At 46.7% G+C, this 25797-nt stretch overlaps 5 protein-coding genes across 14 annotated transcripts; 3 read left to right on the top strand and 2 right to left on the bottom strand.

The window, feature by feature from the left end:
* Positions 1-1800: 1800 nt before the first annotated feature.
* On the top strand, positions 1801-25788 carry LOC117891957 (sodium/potassium-transporting ATPase subunit beta-1-interacting protein). 9 transcript variants are annotated; one of them, XM_034797829.1, is made up of 8 exons: positions 18438-18507; positions 19175-19613; positions 19717-19854; positions 19953-20033; positions 20095-20286; positions 20346-20406; positions 21338-21392; positions 24304-24461. In XM_034797829.1, the coding sequence occupies exons 2-8, from the start codon at positions 19554-19556 to the stop codon at positions 24314-24316; spliced, it is 600 nt and encodes a 199-aa protein (XP_034653720.1). In that variant the 5' UTR covers positions 18438-18507; positions 19175-19553; the 3' UTR covers positions 24317-24461. The 9 variants fall into 9 exon arrangements, with proteins under 9 accessions (XP_034653715.1, XP_034653714.1, XP_034653720.1 ...); XM_034797821.1 differs by lacking the exon at positions 24304-24461 and adding an exon at positions 22881-23966 and having other exon boundaries at positions 21338-22803; XM_034797824.1 differs by lacking the exons at positions 18438-18507; positions 24304-24461 and adding an exon at positions 1801-1811 and having other exon boundaries at positions 19292-19613; positions 21338-23966.
* Positions 5233-6691, top strand: LOC117891962 (cyclic AMP-dependent transcription factor ATF-2). 2 transcript variants are annotated; one of them, XM_034797834.1, is made up of 2 exons: positions 5233-6346; positions 6404-6691. In XM_034797834.1, exons 1-2 carry the CDS (start codon positions 5299-5301, stop codon positions 6529-6531), a joined length of 1176 nt encoding a protein of 391 aa, XP_034653725.1. In that variant the 5' UTR covers positions 5233-5298; the 3' UTR covers positions 6532-6691. The 2 variants fall into 2 exon arrangements, with proteins under 2 accessions (XP_034653725.1, XP_034653726.1); XM_034797835.1 differs by having other exon boundaries at positions 5235-6346; positions 6416-6691.
* LOC117891954 (TBC1 domain family member 31) lies at positions 6557-9850 on the bottom strand. Its single transcript, XM_034797813.1, has 4 exons — positions 9541-9850; positions 9363-9476; positions 6881-9299; positions 6557-6810 (listed from the first exon to the last, which is right to left on the bottom strand). Exons 1-4 carry the CDS (start codon positions 9813-9815, stop codon positions 6691-6693), a joined length of 2928 nt encoding a protein of 975 aa, XP_034653704.1. The 5' UTR covers positions 9816-9850; the 3' UTR covers positions 6557-6690.
* Positions 10202-10841, bottom strand: LOC117891968 (leptin receptor gene-related protein). Its single transcript, XM_034797842.1, has 3 exons — positions 10824-10841; positions 10505-10760; positions 10202-10441 (listed from the first exon to the last, which is right to left on the bottom strand). Exons 2-3 carry the CDS (start codon positions 10724-10726, stop codon positions 10334-10336), a joined length of 330 nt encoding a protein of 109 aa, XP_034653733.1. The 5' UTR covers positions 10727-10760; positions 10824-10841; the 3' UTR covers positions 10202-10333.
* LOC117891960 lies at positions 12126-16151 on the top strand. Its single transcript, XM_034797832.1, has 3 exons — positions 12126-12885; positions 13876-14827; positions 14895-16151. The coding sequence occupies exons 1-3, from the start codon at positions 12792-12794 to the stop codon at positions 15400-15402; spliced, it is 1554 nt and encodes a 517-aa protein (XP_034653723.1). The 5' UTR covers positions 12126-12791; the 3' UTR covers positions 15403-16151.
* Positions 25789-25797: the final 9 nt, after the last annotated feature.

Genomic DNA, 25797 nt, shown 5'->3' with positions numbered 1-25797 from the left:
GAGTTCCGCTGTGTTACCTTTTTTTCTCGACTCGACTCGACTCGACTGTCTTTCGGCCAGGTTAACTGAACTAAAACGCAGTTACCCCGTCTCCGAGCTGAGCGCAAAAACAAAAGCAGAATGGCCATAGCTAGAAGTGATATTAACATATCATTATGATAGCCATTAGCACATTTAATTGATGAGTTTTTGCTGCCGCTGCCCCTGTCCCCTGTCCCCTGTCCACCCCTCCCCTCTACCCCCTTCCATCACTGCACTGTTGCCAATCATTTGTCAATGGCATGGCCCGACTCCAAAGACGAGGCCCGACGGAGCGCTGGCCAGAACAGAACGCTGGCTGAAGATGGCCGCAGGTCGTGAATACCGAAACTCTCAATTGGGAATTGGAAACTGGAAACTGGAAATTGAGAATGAGAATTCGACTGTTTGCGAGTCAGCAAAGGTCAGCTGGGTGCCAGCGAATGGCTTCAATGTGATGGAGTTGTCTAGATGGAGTTGTGCCAGAAAGAGTTCTACGGTTTTGTTTTAAATCAAGTTAATTTAATCTTTAATTCAAATGGAAAGCAGCGGAGAGTGTAGTACAAACTAAAGCTTTGTCGCGTAACTTTTCGATTGCTGCTGCCTTATAGTTTCGTGCCGCGTTGTACTACGATCGGACATACACACATTTCATACATTTATGTACATGAGTAGAAAGTTTTGATGGACCCACCACGACGCTGTTCTTTATTAGCCATCAAAAGTTGTCAGCCCGCAAAATGCTGAAATTGATTTCATTTTGGCTTCTTCGCATCTGTTTCGCAGCTATTCGATTCGGTTTTGTTTAGCAGCTCCGAGAGATAGATGTTAGTCCGCAGCTCTTGGCGTATTTTAGAATTCATTGATGAATTTTTGGCATCAGTTTGAGGCTAATGGCTTCGCTTGGCTCCAGCCGGACACAAAGTTCATTATGATTTCCTGAGCGCATCAATTAGTGAGTGAGGAGGGTGAAAATAGTATTGAACAATTAGCCGATTTGTGGCACCTTTCCCTTAGTGAGAAGGGGCTTTTGCGAGGGGCCCAAACATTTGACGGCTGCCATTTGATGAATCACATTTGCTGCGGCATGTTGCATGTTGCGACATGGATGCCTGAAATTCCTTTGAAGTCGCGCAGGAACGCGCAATTAAACAAATGTCTAGAGCAGAGTACCGTTAGGGGATGCTCTCCTAGCGAAGTCCCCCCAAGATGCCCCAGAGCTGAGGACCGCAGTCCCTCTTCAAAGGGTTTTCGGCTTTACAGGCCAAACACGCCTTCTAAGCCCTTTGCCTGGCACATGTTGGACACAAGCCTTGTGGTCGTCAGCCCCGCCTCCAGACGCCAATTATGCGCAGAGCCCCGGCTCAAGGATGCAGGACTGAGAGCTGAGAGCTGGACAGGCAGGATGTGTGCGCTAGAAGCCGACGGCGGCAACCCAAAAGACAGCAAAAGCCAAAGAAATGAGCAGCAAAAGCGAAAGTTTGCCTAAGTCTTGGGCCAACTGAAGCCCGAAGCCCGGCGGCCTTAACGGAAATGGAAATGATCAGAGCGGCCAGGAGGAGGCTGCTTGGCCAGGCAGGGAGGCAGCGTGGCAGCCAGGGAGGCAGCGAGGCAGGGAGGCAGTGAGGCAATTAGGCAGCGCCTCTTGGACGTGAGCATTAAATTTCGAGTCGAAAGTGGCAGATACATCAAAAGTGAACGCAATCCATCATGTTGCGAATCACGGCGTGATGAGAGCAGCGCCGACAAGTCCCCTTCCATTCCATCCTTTATGATGATGACCAAAGAGAGCTGTCTGCGGAGCTGGCGCGTTCGCAGCACGAGCTAAAAGACTTCGAATGCAGCAACCGTTAGATAATCCAGCTAGAGTGCGGGGCCGGGGGCCCAGTCCCCGGTCAAGGTCGTAATTAATTGGATACAGATACAGAATCTTTCTGGTGCCGCCTGATCTACTTCTGAAGCCACCACAGTCGAAGCGGCGAAGGGCAATTAAAACAATTACGGGAACCTGGAACTGCCCATGGGGCTCCGAATGAGACGCTGTCTGGTTTGGTTCTGTTCTCTTACTGTTCTCTTCGGATCCAACTGTCTGAGATGGCTTTTCGCTGGAACCCGCACGCCCATTAGCGACAATCAATCTCGGCCACGCTGCAACATCTTTTGATAACATAAAATAAATGTGTATAAAAAACGTTTTCTGCGCATGTTTTGGTTTTATATTTTGCCGCGATTTGTAGTTTATTTTGCTTCCCCCTTTCTTGGCTTCTTTTATTATTTACGAATGCCACTTGCCAGATAACCCATAATTATGAAATTATTATTGGAGCGCCAAGCTTGGGCAGCCGCAGCCGCAGCCGCAGCCACGAAATGTATCTCCTCTGTATCTGTGTCTTTTGCGCCAAATTCTGTGTGCCGTCGGAAAAGCACAAAATCGTTGGGCAGCGGCACAGGAAGTTTTGTTAGGGACCCTCGGGCCGTGGAAGTGGCCAACAAAAAGCGAAAAAATAAGGACTGTTCCCTGGTTCACCTTTCGATTTTCATATTCGATGATGGAATTGAGATACCAACTGAAAATAAATAAAGTTCTGTTGCTCTGGTCGTTTACCTCTCTCTGGTTAGAGTCCTCCCTCGAAAAAGTAAAAATGAGGCAACAATTTATATGCAAAACTGCCGCTGGGGGCCAGTGGCAAACGGCAAACGGCAAACAAACAAAATGTCCTGTCCAAAATGCAGCAGTGAAAAATTAAACAAATGTTGGGCGTTCTACTGGGAACTGCGACTGGGGGAATGTTTTGAATATTTATGAAATGCTGAGGGGGATCCTGCGTCATCAGTGCCAGCGATCGGCACTCCAAACACATGCCGTTATGAGGGGATTACTGAGGCGTATCTTCTGGGCAACCTGTTGTCCTGCACAAGATTGTGCTGATGAAGACTGATCTATGAGAAATCTACTGCACACTTCTCCTGTGGCTTCCATGCAAAACTAAACTGGAATTGTATCGGCGGAGGCTGGCTTTGGACAGACCGATCCAATCCGCTTAAGCCTAACCACAAAAGATAAAAAAAAAAACACTCCAACAGACAGTAAGAAAAATGGCGATTCTGCAGCAGGAGGCAGGGATGCAGAGGTGCAGCAGGAGGGGGCAGGATACTTTGAATGCGAGCAAGAGAGAGATGTTCATCGGAACGCATGTTCTTTGAAAATTGCCCATAATTATGCGAACGAACTTCAAACTGATTGTTTCTACCGGCAGCAGCACCCAGACCCAGACCCAGAGCCAGAGCCAGAGCCCGACCCAAACCCAGACTAAGACCCAAGTCGCAGTCCCAGTCTCAGCCATGGACCATTGAAGAGCAGCCAGAGTTGGCTCTGTCCGAAAAACGCGCGTCTGTTGCATGCAACTTGGATGGGACTGGGACTGGGACTGCGACTGGGACCATGGCTTTATGGAAGAGCAGAGCCCGTTTGGCTGCAGTGAAAGAGAATGACTGTAATTACGCATCACTTTTTCTTAATTTTCATGCTGTGCTGTGCTGTGCATCTTCTTGCTCTTCCTTCTCCACTGCTGGACTGCTGGATGAGGATGCGAACTCGAAGTCAGAGTCAGCGGCAGAAGAGGGCGGGGGCTGTTCCACCATCTTGTCGCCTGGGAAGTGAAGCTGTGAACGATTTGAACACTGAACTTGACCCACAAGACGAGTTTGCGGCTTTTTGTGGGGCCGAGATTTAGAAAATTGCCCGTTGCGTGCATCTTTCCCAAAATGCGACCGACTCGAAAACATTTTGCGTGTTTTCGGTTTTCGGTTTTCTGTTGTGTGTCTGCTGCTTCCCCCAATGAGAAATCTAATTTAAAAGATACCAAATTTTAAATTATGGGGTTTTCTTGGCTGCCAAAAATGTTTTCGTTGTTTTTGATTGCTCATACGTGCTGCGAAAGACTCTCCGAGGCACTTGGGACGGACGCCATGCGGCCGGCGACCGATACGCAATTTTGTGGCGGAAATGCTGAATGTCAAAAGCTGTCGAGACGATAGACAGAGAGAGAGAGAGGTTACATAACACGCAATTCTGGGGTCCCAAAACATCAGCCAAGACGAGGCCTGAAACCAAGTTATTTTCTCAGACTCTAAAGTGAATGCCCAGGCAATGCTGATGATGGTGCCACAACAGATGCACCCCGATTCCGTAAATATTTATTCCCTCAGAAAGTCCAAAAGAGGTAACAAATTATTTTACAAATTTAAAATGCGCGCCGAGTTTCATAGTAGCCAGCCTTCAACACGCATTTTAATAGATGTAGGTGTGACCAACAAGTAAGAACGAACAAATTCACAAATCTAAAAACTCGACTTATCGATACTAGTTGGCATGTGACGGCAAGGTATGGCAAGCAGGTAAAAAACTACGAGCTTTTGTAGGCTCCCACCTTTTTCGCACCTGTTTAAAGGATCCGTAATAGTGCATGCGAGAGCGTCTGGCAGGAGAGGATTACCCTGGTCGTTTAGACACAGGAGAGGATTTCCCTATCCGTTTAGACACAGGAGAGAATTTCCTGGAGAATTTACATTGCGTAGGATGAAAATCGCCGTGTAATTTAAAGGGCGCCACCGGAATGGAATGGCGAATATAATAAATTGTTTTTGAGCGGATTCAACATGAATGTGTTGCTCTTTGTATGGAGGACGCCATACACAATTGTTCTCCAATATCGGGCCGATAAATCGGAGTTTAGCCCCAAATATGTTATAAAGATAGAAGAACTGCACGTTCTTGTTCCCGTTCCCTCTCGATTTCAGAAAAATAGTAGAATTTCTTATCTCTTTGGTTGCCCGCGCTATTTTTCAAACATGTTTATGATATCAGTCAACATACATGTGTCTCCACTTGTTACATACACTTACATACTGTTTACAAAGCTTCCTTGCTTCCAGAAGGGGTGATTTGAATATTTGAATTTGTTAAATATAAGGTCATAAGGCATACAAACCAATAACAATTAGTATTTAAAATACGTCAAATTGATTCTTCAAACGAATTAAATTATTGTGTTAGCGTTAAAAGACTTTGCAAGCTATAAATATCAAATAGAACATCAAAATCGAGGAATCTGATTTAAGACTACGGTATATTTTGAAAATGAAAAAGTATATTTTGGTATATTTTCGAGGCCCTGACAGTATATTTAATCGAAAAATCCGCAGTCACACTGGTTCGAATATTGTTTGTTTTTATTTTTTTAGTTTTGGATGTTATTGTTATTGTCCAATTAATTTGCCATGGAGAACACTGCCGGCATGGCGGACTTGGCCAGCGTCTCCTTCGCCGACTTTGAGACAAAGACCACGGAGGAGGATGCGCCCTGCTACGAGAGCTATGGACAACAACAGAGCAAGCATGACATGACACTGAATCTGTCCGGACACAAGGAGAACTTGTTTGCTGCAGATCAAACGCCCACACCCACGCGCCTCATCAAGAACTGCGACGAAGTGGGCCTCTTTGAGGACTTGCAGCATGTCAATGTCAATCCCTTCGACATCGGATTCCAGCGGGCGGCCGAGCAGAATGTGAGTGGCACGCCGAATCGTGCAGAGGCTCCACAGAACGATGGCGAGTCCCTGCACACACCACAAGTGTACCCTCTGGAAACGGTTTCGGTTCACACAACTGCCCCAGCTCCTGTGCCAGTAGGAGCGGTAATACGAAGCGTGAGCGGCAGTTCGATAGATGTGGAGCAGCTGCTGGCCAGTGACAGTGCGACACCAATGTCAGCTACCACTCCAGTCGTCTGCCCTGAAGCTCCTCCGCCCCTACAGTTGATTCAACCCCAAGTTATCGCTTGGGTGCTGCCTGCTCAGACAATGCCCGTAACAACAGAACTGCCACGTGGAAAAAACCTAACCAATTCCATTCCCGTGCAATCTGGCCGCCCATTTATACTTCCCAAGCCCAGTGCAAGGCGCACTACCCCGGCTCCGTTGGTGGTGTCAAGCAATCCGGCGGCACCCGAGCCGAGCAGCGCCAGCCTGACGCCCACATCGCAGCTACCCATTAAGGAGCGGCTGAAAGCCATTTTACACAGCAACAATCAAAAGCGCAGCATCTCCGCACAACAAAAAAGTGTCCGAGTAAAGCCGGATCGGGACGAGGATTGCATGGAGCGACGTCGAGCGGCTGCCAGCCGCTACAGGAACAAGATGCGCAACGAGCAGAAGGACCTGCGGAAGCAAAACGCCCAATTGCAGCAGGAGAATCAGGATCTGCGCGAGAGGATAGCCAGGCTGGAGAAGGAACTGCGGCAGCACAACAACAGCATGGCTGGTGGTAATAAATATCATTTATTGGCCATTTGGGATACCTTCTAATTCTCGCTTTTTCCTGTCTTGTATGCAGTTGTGGCAAATCAACTAAAAATTCCTCCCTCGAGCATTCACCTGCTCATCAATGTGCCCAGTATGCTAGTGCCTTCATCTGCATCCAACACGAGTGCGAGTGGGGATACAAAGTAACCTCCACGGGTGTAATGTAAACGAATTATGAGTTTGTTTGATTTTATTTACATATTTTAATGCTATGGTGCCATGATAATAATTCTAGCTTAGACATTTATGTATTTGTACATTAAGGCCTTATTTTGTTGTGCTTTCATCTAAGAAGAAGTATTGCGTTCACGTTCCAGATCTGTCAGTGTTTATTATGTCCGCGAACTCTTGCAGAATTTCCACAATGGAGTTTTCGATGGACAGCAGCGGTGACCCACCCGTGGGCTGCACTGTTTCTATGGTCATCTGAAAGGAAGATTTCAATTAAACAGACTGCAGAGCTGATGTACTGCCAACAAACAAAAGTGAAACAAACCTTGCGCAAGCTCTGCTGCAGCAGGTCCCGCTCCTGGCACAGTTTTTGAATTTTATCGTAGTACTTATCGGCCAATGGGGCACCCTCGCACTCATTGTTGTATCGTTGTGCCAAGAGGTCCATTTCCTGGTTGTGAATCTCGTCCTCGGCCAGCTGCATCTCTTGGTTGTGGCGTCGTCTCTCCCGCTCGATGTTGTGCATGAGCACGTCTATGTCCCTCTCCATTTCCATGACCTTGCGTCGCTGCTCGGATTCTTGCAGCTTTGTCATGACCTCGCTCTTGCGACGACGAACCTCCATTTGGTATGCAATCAGCATTTTCCGCTGGCAGGTGAGGCGCTCCTCCTCCCGCTTAATGGTGTGTGCATAGAGTTCCTCCATTTTCTTGACGCGTCGCGTGTGCTCTTCCTGTTTGAGACCATTTTCCAGACGCTCCATCATCTTGACCTCCTCCAGTTCCAGATGTCTTATGCGTGCATCGATTTCCTGGTGTGACTTCATGATTTTGTCCGTCTGTTCCTCTTGCTGCTCAATCCATTCGCTGGGATACTTGAGGAACTTGGGATATACACCCTTTGGAATGGGTGTGAATCGCTGAATGAAGCGCTGAGGATGCAGGTTGACATCACATTTGGCCGCCAGTTTGCGCGCTTTCGAAACAAGCTTGGATATATCCACCGGATTCTGATCGTGAAAGAAGGCGACGATGGCCCGCTTGTCTGGCAGCCGAAGGAGAACCTCTCGCTGTATCAGATTATAGGCCACTACCAGAAATATTGGAAAGAAAGGTGGCTCCGTCACAATATTGTCCCATAGGATGAGCCACTGCTGCTCCTCTAGGATCTCCGAAAAGGCATTACTCAACAGAGACCAGGCATAATCCATGGACGACAGCTCTAGCGACTTGTAGAACTTGCACAGCTTCTCGTCGCATCGCTGCAAGAGATTCTCACACATGGCCAGATAGTTGGAAGGCGGCAAGGGGTGAAACTCGAACCACAAGTGGAAATGGTTCAGGATGAGAGTCGCCACAACTTCAAAGGAAACCAGGCCGTTCTTTGGCAACTGCTTTACGAAAGGGTAGACAAAATGCGGCACAAAGTCCGCATAGCCAATGACCTTGCACCACTGGGAGAGACAGCCCCATACCTTGATCACTCCACGTCTCTGGGAATCGTTGCGAATTTTCAGATTCCGACCTTTATCACTGACACTGGACGGTGTACCCAGCTTGATGAGGGACTGGAACTGGCTTCCATTGCACGGCAGCTCCAAGACGGATGTCCATATGAGAAAGCGATATTTCTCCGGGTAGCAGCCGTATTCCTTGAGCATGGCCTTCAGGCGATCAGGCTTAAGCAGATGCCGCACCTCTTGGTTCATGCAGCCGCTGACAGTGCAGGTGGGCAGAGGTTTCTGCTGTTTGAACGTCGACTTCAGTTTGCTGAGGCAGATTGTGTGGGCCTGCAGCGCATTGAACAGTCGGCAAGTGGACCAGACATTTACCTCGCCGCATTTGGAGATAATACTGAGCAGTTTCCCATCCCGACTCAAGCCTAAATTGGTGGCATTCAATCGCTGCACAATCAACTTTTCATCCGTGTGGGCCAGGTCCAGCATCACAGCTTGATTCCTGGCTGTTATGCCGAACAAAATACGCTCCTTGGGCTGCGGCAGAAAAGCGAGTTTCTTCAGGATGAAGTCAGTCAGCCGGTACATTTTCTCCAGGTCGAAAGAAACCGTGCTCAGCACGAGCAGATAGCCATCCAAGGTGCTCAAGCACAGCTTGTTGCCATCGGGTGTGAAGCAATAGGCGAGCAAGAGTCCATCGGAAAAGTCGTGGTCCTTGCACTCGAATGCCAGTTCGTCCTCAACATCACTGTCGTTGGGGCCACGCAGTGTGATCTCTGGAACGGATTTTCCAGCGGGCAGCAGCCTCAGCCTGCGATCTCTCGCCCTTATGGGCTGCGCTGACCGCAAGGTGCCCAAGGAGTGCGAGGACCAAACGTGCAGCGAATCGTTGGTGAAGCACGTGAAGAACTGATCCGAGTTTGGCAGGAACCCGGCAAACTTCAGGGTATAGCGCGACTCATCGAACTCCAGCTGATGCGAAACGCTCAGCGTCTTGAGATTCACCAAGACCGCTTCGCTGCCAAAGCGCATCAGAGTGGTGCACTTGCGAGCGCCCTGCAGCCTATTGCTGCTCCAGCTAAACTCCTCGATAGCTCCACTGCCCACCTCGCTGCTGGCGGACACAATTGAGTTGTCCACATCGATTGCGTGGACTTGACCCAGCTTATTGCCCACAATGTAGTCGTTCCTGTGCAGGGGCGATGGCCGAATCAGTTTTGCCTTGGGCATGCGAATACTGAGACGCCAATAGCGTTTGCTAACAAAATCAAAAACGAAAATGTTGCCACTGCGCAAAAAAAGAATCTGATTATTCCCAAGGAAACATTACAAGCTCATGTCTTGCTCTTACCGTTTGTCAATGACCACCAGTTTGTTGCTCTGGTCATTGAAGCAGCAGGCTGCAATCTGGATGCGCAGTCGCTGGCCAGCCTCCGTCACCGTATGATGCACTGTTAGGATATTGCTAGAGTTGGAAATACAATGGATTAAACAATGCATCAATTTTGTTTCGTTGATCTGTAACTTACCCAGACTCGTTGTGCTTAAGTTTGAATGAATATTTGCGCATTGGATCATCTTCTGAGGGTATGCTCGGCAAAATGTTGAGCTGCGAGGGGATAAGTTTTTCCTCTGTTTCCAGATCCTGATCACCACTCGTTTCCAATTCCAAGTCGGCCTCAAATGAATTCTCCTCGCTTTCACTTTCGTCCTCCTTCATTTTACTCTCAAAAAAAGAGGGTCCTCGGAGGGTCGTACTCCCTTTGTACTCTGGATTTTTTGCTACCAATCCAAGTCTATTCATTTCTAAAAAATAATAGAATTTCCATTTCCTAGTTCAATGAACTGTCATTTCCGCATCGCTGAATGAACTACCGTCTGGGGTTCACATATCGAACTACCTGTTTCCATTTGTTTGGAAGTGCTTAATCGCTATATGGACTTGTCTATTTAACAGAAGCAGGCAGTGCATTTTATTATCACATAAATTAATCATTTTTTGGCTTACTCGACGCGGAATAACTGGACTTGCGGGCGAAAACAAATAAATTCTGTGTGACCGTGGTTCATCGATAATATATGCATGTCCGATACTCAAAAATATACTTTCTTATTTTCCAAATATACCATTTTTCAGTTCAATGAACCTTCTAGCGACGAACTACCAAAATGAACCATGTCACCGAATTGTTTTAACTACAGTTTATTTTGTTTAATGTTATTTTGAATACACTTGATTATATATGAGATTGGTTTATGTCTGCAGGGAAGTGCGCAGAATGCCTGCTTTCTGGAAAAATGCGTTTATTACCCAGCCCCTTCCTAGAACATGCTTCCGTAGGGTTCCTCATCGCGCATGGTGTAGCCGAAAATGGTCACATAATTGATAATATTGCTAATAAGTGTCAGGGTGCACGCTGTCCAAGTGATCTGTTCAGGTAAAAATGTGGAATATGAGGGAATGCATCAAGGTGTACTGAACTCAACACTCACCACTGCCGAGTGGGCGAGAACGATGGGCAAGGCAAAGGCACTCAACACCATGCCAGCCGTGAGGAACAGGGCAAACTCTGTCTTTGGATTTGTCTCATTCACCGGCGTTGTGCGTTTAGCAATGAACACTGGAAGCACAGACAGTGCGTAGAACAGCAGGACAAAGAACGGGTAGAATATCTTTGGTGTGGGCACGGCACAGGCCAAGATTAGAAAGGTCATTCCCAGGCATGTGAGAAATGCGCATATAATCAACCTGCAAAGACTCCATCAAAGTTAGTTCAATCGCAAGGGGGTGGGTAAGGTGCGCACGTCTTACGCTGTATTGTGTTTTCCGAGACAGGTGCCAGTCCAATAGGAGTGCCATCGCGTGCAGAATTAGCATGGGAGGAGAGAGAATTTACTTTCGTATGATTTCCAAACTTCGTTACTCTGCATAATTACCTTTTAAAGTAGCCATTGTGTTTGTTTATGATTGATTTTTTTCTTTGTGGCCGAACCGAAAGTGACTCACTAGAGATGATACCGACAGACCCTCGGAAATATCCCGAAATATACCCTTTCATTTTTAAAATATACTGTAAATATACCGTAAATCTAAGATCATTTTCCTTGACTTTGATCTTCTGCTTAATATTACCAGCTAGTTAGGACTCTCAGTTTTCAAACTTTAATTTGACTCGAATCATCATTTAATTCTCCACAAGATTGGCTAGTTATCATGATCTTTGTTTATTGGATTGCTTACAAAACAAGGTTACAGTAGAGATGATGAAATATACTTCCTGACCCTCGGAAAAATAGTATACCAAAATCTAGTATCGATTCATTGGAACTACATTAGGAACTGGCCCCACGCGGAATCAGTTTTATTCCTGAAAGTTCATAGCCTTAATTAAAATGTAAGTCTGGGGTTGGATCTTAGCTAAACTTTTGCAAGCCCCGTCCAGCTTTTAGCCTTGCATAATATCCTCAAACTGCGGAGTTCATGTTGTCCATTTGCAGCCTTTTTATGAATGGGTAATCCCACAGGAGTTGGGGCCAAGCCGGTAATATCCTTACGTTTTTTCTGGCTAGCTCGCTCAGAAAACGTTTATTCATTGAAAAGTTATCCTCTGCACTAATATACTTCGGTTGCATCTGCACAGTTAATTACGGATCCCTAATTGCCTGCTTAGGGATCTCCCAGTCCTACTTACACATTCATCTGCATAGCAGAGCTTTCGGGCGGAAATTTCATTGATAAAAATAAAGTATGCCCTATCCCAAGCGAAAATGGTTCGCGCGTGCCCACCGAAAAAGTCTCCTGGAGCAGGGGGAGACTGCCTCCAGACACCGAGTGTGTGTGTGATTGTGGCAGCCACCTGCTAGCTGATGGAGAGTCGAGTCTCTCGGCTCGGCTTTTTCATGAATGCGGTCCGTGTTTATTCAAAGAAACATGGTGGAACGTGCAGAGCTTTCTTCTTTTTTTTTACTGGCTCGCGCAGGCGCCTCTCGAAGGGCTCCATGGTGCTGGCTGTTGTTGTTGGAAAAGCTACCCGCAACATTTAACAGCGCGGGGGCGGACAAAACGGATATAACATTTGCGTCACAGCTCGGTGGCTGTTGCTGTCTTTGCCGCCGCCAGGCCTCATTCAAACAACGACGAACGAAGGCAACGCACGGCAAAACGGATCGGATCGGACTTGCGCATCCCACAACCATCCACATCCTTCCATATGTATCTGTTTCCCATTGAAGACCAAGTTTTCCCCTCTGCAATCTGAAAGAAAACTGCAATATTTGTGACATTTCAACCATCCAGTGACACTGCAACGACATCCTGTGCAACGCCAGACATTCAAAGTGGAGCGAAAAAGTTCCGTCAAGTGTCGAGAATACTTAGTGGACGCCCACGCGTCACGAAACTTGTGCGGTTACGGTGCGATACGGTTCGCTGGTATACGGTTGTACCTTGTCGTTCAGTGCAGCTCGGACGGACTACTCGGGAGCAACCAAACCACTGGCAGCAGCTGGCAGAAATTTGAGTGTGTGTGCTGAAAATCAATAAACTCTGTCGTCGTCGTTGCTCTGCACTGCTCTGCTCTGCTCTGAAAGGGCAAACCCGTCAACGTCAACTCGTCAGTGGCAGCCGTTAACCGGCCATATGGCAACTGTGCATTGTTAGGAAATTGCCATAGAATCGCAATAAAAGGAGGCAGGGGATCCATAAAGAAGCAATCGAGAAGCACCTGAGGACCTAGAAATTGTACAATTATCAAGTGGCAGAGAGGCGTTCCGCTGCAATATGGCGTCCAGATTGGGAATCAACGTTAGCATTGCGCTGCTTGCAGCTGTGGTGTGCAGCATAGTGGGTCATTGCGAAATGTCCGTATACCCAGGTATGCCTAAAAATAGCACAAATCCACACTAACACACACACACACACTCAATCATATACTATATAGTTTTAAGTTTTGTGCGTCGTGAATGGCGCAGGAGAAGCGAACGAACGAGAAAACGAGAAGCCAAGCCAAGGCAGGACATTTGCCACTTCGTTTTGTGTATACCGTGCACTAAAAATACATAGGTACATGTAGATATATGTATGTACATGTATTTATGTATGCTGTATGTATCAAATATTCACGAATCAAACCAAAACACCCACGCGCCCTTTGACTTCGGGTTCACGTCAGCCTTACCGAGTACATACCCAGGCATGCACACACACACACACATACTAATATACTAAATATGTATATGAATTGCAGCGTCAGAGAGCACACATACAGCCATAAATATAATTCGATTTACAGTAATATGTACAGGTGGGGAGATTGGCTCTGTTAAAGGGGATATCCGCTAGAATTCTTTTTTTAAACCTACAATAATATCCGTTGGGCAGCTCCAAAGTGGCACCCCACCCCCCATTCCCAGGTCCTGCCGCCATTGTGAGCGCAACACATGCCGGAACACCAAACGCGATAAACTTTTCCAAGCACGTCACAGCGACCCCTCGCGGCTCCCCCCTCACCTTTTGGCGTGTTTGCCTTTGGCTTGGCCTGGGCGCGTGTGTAATTGGTCTATTTTTAGGCCATTGGCAATTAAATGGACTTTTGTTTGTCTATTTTGAATCCTTTTTCTGGCATTGCCTTGGCCCAAAGAACGTGACAGGGGGAGTTGGGTGTGAGGTGGCGACGGCGGCGGGTCACAGACCGTTCCGTTTCGTTTTCGGACTGCTTTCTATTTTCCGACTGCTTTCTATTTCTCGAACGCTGACACGCAGGACATTTGTCATTAAAATAATCACACCACGCCTCTCGTCAAGCCAACGCCCACTAATCAATTGCTCCTTTTGCCTCTTGCCCTCGTACCTTCCACTCTGCCAGGACTACGCCGCCGACCCATACAGCCGCCCGTTATGGATCCGCAGAACGAGCAGGAATACGCGTTCCTGGCCCAAATGATGGAGCAGTACGCACGCCGTCGGCTTCAGCATCAATTTGACCAGCAGCTGCACGAGATCAACATGAAGCTGGAGCGCCAGCGGCAGCTGCTCGAGATGGAGCGCTTCCGGCAGCGACAGCAGGAGCTGCAGGTGGAGCGCGAGGCGGAGGACGACTATGAAGGAGGCCTCAACAATCTGAACAACCAGCAGTACGACCAGTACGACAACGTTGAGGCGGAGCCCAGCTACGGCAGTCCCATCAGCAGTCTGCCCGACGTCCACGCGCCAATGTATCTGCCCAGTCTTCCCAATCTTCCGAGTCTGCCCAGCCGCCACGGTCTTCCCAATTTGGGTCGGAATAGTGTGCCACGCGAGAAGATTCCCTTCGCCGTGGGCCCCAACGATGCGCGCTTCTTCGACAACCCCAGCGATCCGTCGGGCGAGATGGACTCGCGAGCCCTGGAGGACTACGAGGAGTATGCTCCGCTCCAGCCCACACCCGAGGTGGCGACGGCCACCAGCAAGACCAAAATCGATACGCCAGTTCCTGCACCGGTGCCCGTGGAGCCGCCCAAGCTGCTTGATGCCGCCAATGCCAACTTCCATCGCATCAATCCAAACTCTGCGGCCGCCGCAGCCGTGGCCGGGGTCAGTATTCCACAGGGCAAGGACCAAACCCCCCACAAGCTGAATGCCCTGATCAGCAAGCTGCAGAAGCAGAGCAAGTCCCCGCATGTGACGCTCGTTAATGGAGGGGGAGATGCCAACTCCGAGCAGATTGTTCTGCGCCAGCACATGGGAATGAGCAGCGAGATGGGCGTCTACATTGTGGCCCTCATAGCGGGCATGAGCGCTGCGGTGACTGTGGGACTCTTAGCGCTAGGAGTGACCTGGTAAGTCATCCACACAGCCGCCTAAACAGACGGAATGGAGTAAGAAGTAATGAAAATTCTTTTGCAGGGTCCACAATCGCAGCAAAGCCGCAGCGGACGTGGACTATCCGGCGTATGGTGTGACCGGTCCCAACAAGGATGTCTCGCCCTCGGGCGATCGCAAGCTGGCCCAGAGCGCCCAGATGTATCATTACCAGCATCAGAAGCAGCAGATCATCGCCATGGAGAACTGCCAGGCGACCGATGGCAGCTGTGGCATGTCCGACGTGGAGAGCGATGACGACAACGAGGAGGGCGACTACACGGTCTACGAGTGTCCCGGCCTGGCGCCCACCGGCGAGATGGAGGTCAAGAATCCACTCTTCCTGGACGAGACGCCGGCCACACCGGCCAACAACCTCTCCTCGGCGGCAGCTACCAACAACAACATCACCCAGGCCACTCCCCAGCAGCCGCCCACCCAGAAGAAGGGCACAGTCAAGCCGAACATGAATCTGTTGAATGCCGCCGCCACAGCTGCCGCTGCCGCTGCTGCTGGCGAGGAGTCGAAGCAGAAGCGCAAGAGCAAGAAGTAAGCTGGGAGATTGGACTTGGAAATGCCCGCAGGTCGTGGCAACTGGTAAAGTTTGACTGATCCATTGTCAGCCAAAAAGGACACACACCACACACACACATGCAGAGTACACTCCCCCACACAGACAGAAACGCAGACCAGACTAGATATACTCGTATTTAATGGAATTTAATTCCTCCGGCTGCAGCTCGCTCGAGTGCAAGGAAGCGTACACCCCACACACACCAGACACAACACCACAAGGCAACTGCCTCTTATGTATCTTCCCTATGAGTAAGCACGCATAAGTAAGTCCTATTACATGTATGACATTGCATTGTATCGTAATCGCATCCCTATGGTATAAGACAAGCCTCCCCCAGCGAGTCGCGTCTGCAATCCCCCCCAAACCCCAATCGAATCCAGCTGTCAGTTGCACAATGGAAACCAGGCAGAGGCTCTGGCATTGGCATCCAACGCCGTGCCCATTCAGGTGCAACTGATTCTTTCTCTCTTTACAATCCAAGATGTGTACTTATTTATGTCATGGGACAATTACCCACACACATGCTCGAGTGTGTCTCTTATATATGTATATTATATATTGTATATCAAACTCTTTTTTGGTGTCTGCAACTGGAATCAATTTATATGGGAAGCATACTTCAAAGTCTGTAGCAAAGGGCCACAGGGCCGCAGGGCAAGCAACCAAATGCAAAATGCTAACTAACATATTATATAATTATACACACACACACACACATATTGATAGATATATATATATACTGTATTCATGTAATTATTGTAACATATATACATACATACATACATACATATACGCGGGAGCGGAAACCCTTTTACATTTTACTTCGTAACTATTAACTATCTTTTTATTTGTTTTTTTTACTACGCTTTGTGATCGAATCCTAAATTATCTGTGTCAATTTAGAAATACAATTCTGGTAACCAAATCCAACACACACACTCCACTACTTATGTATGTATATTAGATTGGAGAAGAGAGAGTACGAGTTTTGAGGGAGAAATTGCGAGTGTTTAGCGGAGAAGTGAAGTGAATTATTTACAAGTAAAACTTAACAATAATTTCCCTGCACATTCATGTAAAGTAAATGAAAAACGACTGATAACACACACAAAAGATAGATAACACTCGTCTATTGTACAAAAATGAAAAAATGAAAACGAAATGAAATGTGGGAGCGACTAAGAGAGATACGAGTACAATTTATTTACTGACTAGCGAGCGATTAGCAGAGAAAACCCAACTATCAGCGCATACAAATCCAACAAACAAACAAAACAAAACAAAACAAAACAGAAAAACCCAAAGAGAAACAATTATAAGAATCTGTAGCGAAACATTTACTATTATTATAACATATTCCCCAATTGCTGTAAATAAAAAAGAAACAAACATGAAGCGTTCAGGAGGAGGTAGACAAAGTGCCAGCTAAAGCTGGGCTAAAACCATTGCGGCCGAAACAATACTTACACTGAAGACAGAACAGAACAGAATTGAAGAACTTACGAGTTGAAAAACCAACCAAAAAAAATTAATAATAGAGCAGTCACAATTGATTGATTGATTACTAGAACATGCAAAGCATTCGGTGGAGGGGAGACATTGGAAATTGAATTTGATATTTAAATCGAAACTGACGGCAACAATAAAAATGCAAGCAGCATATGTACGTTGAGCGTAATGTTGAGTTTGAATATATATTTTATGGTGTTTGGCTAAAGACACGACAACAAAAAATGTAACAAAAAAAAAGTAAAAGCGACACAGAGCCCTACATACATACATATATTCTGAATAAAGAGTATAATTTCATTTATTTATGTATGATAACCGTAATAACACAAATTATACAATATGCATACAAAATAAACTAAACTAACCCAAAACAGCGTTTCCTTTTTAAACATTATTACAAAGTTAGATTAAGCAAGTTTTGCAAAAAGGTAAGATATCTCTTTTAATCCCACATTCCCTTATTTCATGCTTCATTTTATATAATTCAAAGGCGATTCTCTGTTCGCGCCATCAACTGCCGCAAACATCGATAATGACAATACGGGTAATCTGTATGGTTTCCATTTATCGGACAAACTGGTTGGGTATCTTGAGATCTCTTTTTTCTGTAGGGAATTTTCATCGCAACAATTTAGTTACATTCTACGTTTTAAGCTAATTTATTTTGTATTTCCCATTTAGTTTAAACCTTATTTGATAAGCGAAAAGAAGAACTAGCTAATCTTGTGAAGAATTTATTCATTAGCTTGCAGTAACATTAAAAAGAAGATAAATAAAGAGTAACATTAATTTCATAGGTTAAAAAGTTTATAGTTCTTACATGGTAACTACAATTTTTCGTCATATTCGTTCGCCAGGACAACCTGATCACCGATCCATGATCGTAAACTTAAATTTGTATTAATAAAAATAGGGTATCCAGTTAGACGATAATGATGATTTTGTATCATTATCCGGTGTTCCTTGGCAAAAGAAAGGTGTAATTTCAATGTAAAAACTTGAGTCTAGCCCCAATTATGTTGTAAAGATAGAAGAACTGCCCTTAAACCACTCCGAACCTATTAAAATATTAACATATGTTCCCTTTCTGCAATTTTCAGAAAAACATTATAATTTTTTTTTTTTTTTTTTTTTGTTTGGCGCACTATTTTTTAAAAATGTTTATGATATCAGTTAACATACCTGTGTCTCTACATGTTACATACATTTACATACTGAAGCAAAGCTCCCTTGCCTCCATAAGGGGTGATTTTAATAAAAAAGTCAAACACAAATTTGTAAAATATAAGGTCATAAAGTATACAATCCAAAAGAAATGAGTATTTATAATATGAAAAATTGATTGTTCAAACGGATCAAATTATTGTTTAAGTGTTAAAAACCATCGCAAACTAGTAAAATCAAATAGAACATCAAAATCGAGGAATACGATTTAAGACTAAGGTAGACTTTTAAAATGAGAAGCTATATTTTGGTATTTCTTCAAAGGTCAGGCCGCATATTTGAGTGCGCGGTCACACTTGAATATTTTATTTGTTGTCGCCCGCAAGTCCCGTTTTTCCTCGTCGAGTAAGCCAAAAAAATTGTTCATTTAAGTGATAATAAAATGCGCTGCCTGCTTATGTAAAGTGGACAAGTGCAGAACATATGGAAAGTGGACAGTTCCGTGATGCTTGTGCGTGTGTAAGAGTGTGAGACAGTGTGGGGCTTCCGTGTCCCCAAACGAAATGAAATTCTGTTGTGTTTGACTCATAATATTCATAAACGAAACCCCCGAGCGCGTCATTCGCTTTATACTGAATTATTGCTGTGCCTGGAGCCATAGGCTTTAATTTTATTGCCAGAGCCAGTCAAACAATCGAATTAGTATGCGAAACCAGAAAACTATAGAAACAAATATAGACATGGCGTAATTGAAGAGCGAGAGAGGGCTGCTGTGTGTTAATTAATTAATTGCTCATACTTGACCTGGACACTAGCCAGAACCAGAACCGAATCGAAAGCAACAATATATGTGTTGTGTATGTGTGTACATACATATGTGTACACCAGAAATTGGGCAAAAGGCGAAAAGTAGTGCGTGTGTTTGGTTTACGTTACGTTACGTGAGCCCAACGCGTAGTAGTTGTAGTTGTGTAGTTATGCTATCCGCCTGTGTGTGAGTGCATGTGTGAGCAAAGTTTCTCTCGGTAGCTGCTGCTTCATTTCGTTATAATTTCTTTTTATTTACTTTTAGTTCACACAGATCAGGTTTTGTTCAGCTGCATTCCTTACCCTCCAAGCGTCTGTCCCTCCCTTTAACATACTTGAGTGTTCTAAGGTGCAATAGCCATACAGTGAGAGAGAGAAAGAGAGAAGGAGAGGGACAAGTGGCTGCACTTGCCACGCTTGACTTGACCACATTCAACTTGCAGCAGCAGGCTGCCTGCATGTGATGCGGAACCTGCAGATAAAAGCGTAACACACAAAAAACCAGATAAAACGAGGCAATGCGATCAGGCTGAAGCGGAATAGCTCCAGCGACCGCCATAAAGGACTGGAAGAGGGATAGAGCGAGAGCGACAGCCAGAGCCAGAGAACCTTTGTCATACATTTCTGAATGGAATAAATATGTGATGGGCTCGTGCTCGTGTACGCGGCGACACTTTTTGTTGTCAATATGCTTCCTGCAAGTGGTGAGTATTTGCTGGAAAAAAACCCGTTTTTCTTTTTGCTGTCCCAATTAGCTGCATATTAAAAATCGATTGCATTTCTGCCTCCCCAATTCACAATCTATAGATAACGATTATCGAACGCCAGGTATTCGACTTTCTCGGATACATGTGGGCTCCCATACTGGTGAATTTCTTCCACATTCTATTTATCATATTCGGATTCTATGGCGCATATCACTTTCGCGTTAAATACATCATCACCGTGAGTACCCTGCCCCAATCCCTTGGGGCCCCCATTATCATATCTCTACGATAACCCAAATTGTGTTTTCGTTTTGTTTTTGCGTTTGACTGTGTCAGTATCTAATATGGAACTTCCTATGGATCGGCTGGAACGCCTTTCTCATTTGCTTCTATCTGAATGTGGGGCAGTTGGATAGGGTGAGTACAAATGAAGCAATAAATAATTCTGGATACTCTTCAATATGTGTGTGCAAAGCAGGACAGTGACTTGCTGAATCTGGGCACGGGCAGCGTTTCCTGGTTCGAGGCGAACGGTTATGGCTGCCGACCCACCTACAACATGACGGTGGATGATCCGTTCCGGCCACAGCGGCCGGAGAGCGTAGAGGGCTGCCTGCTCGACTATACGCTGGTGGAGCTTATTCATTCGGGAGTTCAGTGCGGCCTGGCGGTGAGTGGTTAACAGGCCTTAAGTGCCCTGAATTGTTGTAAATTGTTTCGTCTCTCCAGCTGCTCGGTATACTCGGTGCGATTCTGATCAGTTGCATATTTCTGGACGAGGACGACAGATGTAAGTGGCAGCCAACAATTCTATTCTATGTCGTTTGTCATACTCTTTCATTACTTGGGATCGGCCACTATCTAACAGCATCTGTATCCTCTTTTGTGTATTACTGTTCTGCACGGTACTGGTACATCATATCTATTGTTTGCCCCTCTTCCCCATCTGGTCACCTAAACCGCATTTCCTAAGGTGAATCGAACGTAAACCGAATGTCGAAAACGTACTTAAAGTTATCTATGTGTAAGCTCCTGGCATCCAATATCCCTACCCCTGAATGCGATTGTATCGTATCTACATTTATGTATATATGTACATACATATGTACATGTTGTATATCCATGATTAAAACCCCATTGTGATCCTATCCATGTGAACTGTGAGCAACGCCACATAATCATACATAAATACATACATATCTATGCATATATACTCGTACATTTATATGTATACTCGTTATTGTAATCCATGTTATATGTTTAAGCCGCCATCCACTCATAACACCAAGAACAACTACAACATTGTTATTTCTTATCGATAACGACACTGTGCAACACACAAAACAAACAAGAGGCGACACAAAAGAGAGATAGCTACTCGGTACTGGGATTTTAATGAAATTTTGTACATTTTCAGTGTTGTCAGAGGGATCCAAGAGATTCAGTTTTTGTCGTAGATATGTAAATGAACTGAAGATAGTTGTGTGTATTTAATGTTGCATGTTCTGGCATTGAAAACTAATCAAATGAGAGAGAGACTAGTCACAGAAATGCATATTTGAGTGCAACTAAATTCATTTCAATCCAGCATGTGTACCGAGTGCGGGAATCAGCCCACAAATGAGTTCGATTTTGTTGTCGCTGTTGTTGCACAGTGTCGAGCGATATTCGATGTATCTATTGGATTGTTAAAGCATCTTTAATCAATTTCTGGTTTACAGTCGATTTCATGAACGGCGACGCGAAGAGTCCCCAGCACACAGTGGTGCATCCAATGTACGTGAGCTATACAAGTATACCCACAACATCCGCAAGCGCCACAATGCAATCAAACAAGCATCTGCAGCTGCAACTGCAGAGCCAGCAGCAGCAGCAGCAGCAAAACTCACTGAAACTCTATCATCATCAGCAACAAGTACCACACTTCAACCAGAACTACCAACTGAACAACAGCAATAATAATACACTCAACAATAATCTTCACCAGCGTCAGGCGCCGCCTCAGCCGCCGCTAGACACAACAATTAACCACAACGCATCATTCCAACGCCACCACCAATCAGTCAACCATCTAACCCAGCGCACAAGTGGCGATAACAGCAACAGCAACAGCAGCAGCCTGAGGCGCCAGCGCCACCGGCAGACCAGTGGCTCCGGTCCCAGTCCCATGTCCCCGCAGACCACACCCTCGCTTTCGTACGCCTCGCTGCAGAACTCCAACTCTAATCCCTATCTGGCCAACTCGCTGAGCAACAGCAACTATAGCATCTTCCAGGGCATCCCCGAGTGTGGGGGCAGCAGCACGCACTTTGCCCGCATCCACCACAAGGCCAAGACCCCCAAGTCGGGACTCATGTCATCCCCAGGTGTGGGTGTAGATTCAGGTGTAGGCCTTGGCATGGCAGTCCATTCCCCAGTCCGTCCGCTCGAACGTCTCTCGCGCAATCTCGAGGAGGAGGAGGACAACTTTTCGATGCAGCAGCTCTCCAATGGGGCAAATGGCGTCACTTATGTGCCCTTCAGGAGCCCCACGCCCAGCACTCTCTTCGTGCATGAGAACAACAACAATTCTCAGCCCCACATCGTCTTCAACGCTGCCACGCGCTCTAGTCCCAACAACAATGTCTCCTTTCCCTATGAGCAGAATGGATTGCCTTCTCCCTTGCGTGTGGGACCCAGTCCCAAGGCCCGGCGACCCACACAGATTCCGCTGCCTACAGTGCCGCTGCACACCTGCCACGTGCTGGACGAAGACGAGGATGAGGAGGTGAATGGGGATCAAATGCTCACGCCACCGCCTCCGCCCGTGCCCCGTCCGCACATATTTCATCAGCGCCTGGGCCAGGCGCCCTATCCTGATCTCTCGCCCGAGATAGCCGAGAAGTACGCCATGCCCACACAGCATGTGTCCGTGCCCTCCTCCATTCCTGTTCCGGTGCCCCACGGCTCGCCCATGGTGCGACGCACCCATCGCCGCCACCGACCCGCCATTCCGGCTCAGGCCAACTTTTGCGATCAGATCCGCGCCCCTCCGCCCGGCTACGTGGTGCGCACCCATAGCGACGATCGACTGGTAGAGGTGGATCAGCAGACTGAGGCGGCTCCTCGCGTCAATCGCCGGAGCAACAACAAGACCCGTCCCCGCTCCTTCTGCAGCTCCATTGTGGGCGTACAGGCCTAGATCCAAGTACGTCCAGCTTCCTACCTACACTCCACTCTCTTATCTGAAATAGCCTCTCTGTAATCTTCTCTCTGTCCGTGCAGGTGCTGGGCCCACTGCTGCTTGTGTCACCTGCCAGCTGCCAATTTTAACTGGTGCGATTCCTCCGATCCACCCACATATACTACACGTACATACATTTTGTTGTTTCTATGTTGTGCCTAACCAGCCATGGCTGATGGCTCCTTCTCCCCATAAGAGGGAGCATATCCATAACCGCAACCATAAGCTTCCAGCGCGAGTGCTCATCGATTCGGACGCGGATTCGGCCTAGCAAATGTCTAACTAATGTCTAATTGAACCAATGCCAAGTATTTATTGTATCAGCCAGAACACACACCACACACACGCATGTCCTATGTACGAGTACATAGAGGGTCTTTCCCGTCGACTTGTGATAGGAAGTCGAAGTGCGGAAAGGCCCCAAGGCATACAAAAACACAAGAGAGCCTACATAATTTTATGTTGATCTGTGATAACTCTAAAAAAGAACGACAAAACGATTAATTATACATATAGCGAAGGTGTCACAAAAACAAACGTTGAACAAATTTGTTGAAATTGAAATGAAACGAAAGGAAATTTATAGAGCCAATTGCAACCAGATGCCTTGGATTAAGAATGGATTAGAGATTTATATACAAAAAAGAAATATATAGATGTGTTACAAAATGTAAGGGGGAGTGCGCAGCCTCCCGCCTTCTGCTGCCTTTTGTTGTTTAACTAATTAAAATACGATTTACAATACAAATAATACAATATACCAAGCGTTACAACATCTCTAGTAGTTAGTTTGTGAAACAAAGAAGTTGCCTAATGGAATAAGATTCGTGCGAGATTCGATATATAGACAAATAATTAAATTGAAACGATCGATCTATATAGATATATATACAGACATAGACATGCATATATGAATGTTTAAGTTTAGTGTTAAGCTTGAGGCCACACAAAAAAGTAGTTTTAGTCGCGCAAGCAACGCCAAGCAGAGCAAATCCAATCCATAGCTTAGTAGAGTATCTAAATATTTATCTTATAGATTGCCTCTAATCCAGAGAATGGTGCGGATTGTGGTGCCAATTATTGACGAGAATCGAAAGCGTTTCCAATAAATGTTCATTTACACCAAATCTGTCTGAAGTCTGAACTCTCTCTCTCTCTTGTAACTTTCTTTATTTTTAATCTGTAATTCTCTCTCAATGTAAATGGATATAGATAGCTCTACAATATATGTAGTATCACCTGGTAGATGGCTTTCTGTAGCATTTGTGGCTCTCTAACCAATCGCTAACGACTCTCTCTCTCTCCGCCAAGTAGCTAATAAAACTTACTTAACAGCTCCAAGCACACAAAAACAAACCAAACACACACACACTATCAAACCTAACCCCAGGTAACTGCCATTAGATATTGTTACTTATAGAGTACGCATCACGATCCCCTCACTGACTTGACATCTTTTTGTAGTGAAGCATATTAGCAAGCAGTCGAAGCACCGCCAGTCGCTGTACTCCATGGAGTTTTGCAGCAGCAGCGACACCATCCGGCATGGCAGCAGTCACACCATTATGGGCATGGGACTGGGGCTGGGAGATCCACGAGGCGACCAGGATGGCGGCGAGCTGAGCCCCAAGCCGATGACACCAAGGCGCGTGAAGCGGAGATCGGTGATGGCCAGGGGTAGCCAGGGGAGGCAATCTAGTGGAGGAGGAGGCAGCAGCAGGCGCTCTCATCACGGATCCAGCGGCACACTGAGATCCAAGCATGGTGGCGGCGGTCATGGAGGTGCAGCCGGGGACAGCAGCAGCGGCAGTTATGTGAGGAGCAGCACGCGCAGCTCCCGCAGGAAATACCAACAGAACCCGGTGACCAAACTGATCGACCAACAGCAGCTCCAACAGCAGCAACAGCAGCTGCAGCAGCCCCACCTTGGCTCGTTCCATCGCCAGGACAAGGTCTCGCTGACCGTCTCCAATCTGCAGTCGCTCAACGATGACATGCTCAACAACACGAACATACCCGGCAGCCAGCTAGGCAGCCTAGCCAAGAACAATGGCCACTTTTACCACAGCTACCGCAAGAACATTCCCCTCGATCCCATCTACTACAACACCAACGGGCAGGGCATGATCCAGCACCAAGAGGAGCCACCCGTTACGCCCACCATGCTGCCCCCACCGCCGCCGCTTCCAGCTGTGCCAGCTCCAGCAACGACCCTCCATGGCGGTGGCCACTACAATCCCAGCTACCAGCACTCTACCACCCACCTGAACGATGTTGGCCATGGCGACGAGGTATACAACAATCGTCCACCCTCCGTGCGCTCCAGCTACTCCAACTTTCACGGGTCACGGCCCTTGTCCACCGCCTACGCCAATGCGGGCGAAAACGTGTTCGTCGGACTAGGTGGAGCCAATGCCAGTCCGCCGCAGCCTCCCTGCACGCCACCTCTCTACCAGCAGCATCCACTCCACCAGCAGCAACAGCAGCAACAGCAACAGCATCAATATCTTCCACCGCCTCCTATGGAGCCAGCGCCGGCTTATGTGAGCGCCATGTCCTTCTCCAAGCGCACCGCCTCGCGGGAAAGCATCCGTTCCATGGCCTTCCTCAACAACGGACCGCCCGCCTACAATCTCAATTACCACACGCCACCGGACTCGGAGACAACAATGTGAAGCCGAACTGCATGTCCATCAACATCAACTTTATCAAGGATCTCGGAATCTATGGAGCCCCAAACACTATCATCATCACCAGCCCGAAATTATTTATACTTGTGCAACAAGCCACATCCATAGCCAGGAGCCCAACTGTATGAGTGCCTTGAACCATATAGAAAGTGTATACTTAATCCCCTAACCATACGTACACATGTGTAGTGCCTAAAGTAGATCTAAGTGTCTTTCGTTTTACCAAAGTGCCTTTTGTAAATAAACATCTAAACAATAATCGATGCTT

The sequence above is a fragment of the Drosophila subobscura genome, chromosome E (assembly GCF_008121235.1).
Source record: "Drosophila subobscura isolate 14011-0131.10 chromosome E, UCBerk_Dsub_1.0, whole genome shotgun sequence".
Classification (NCBI taxonomy): Eukaryota; Metazoa; Arthropoda; class Insecta; order Diptera; family Drosophilidae; genus Drosophila; species Drosophila subobscura.
Note: the sequence above shows the minus strand (reverse complement) of the source record. Positions and strands in the feature narration are given on the sequence as shown.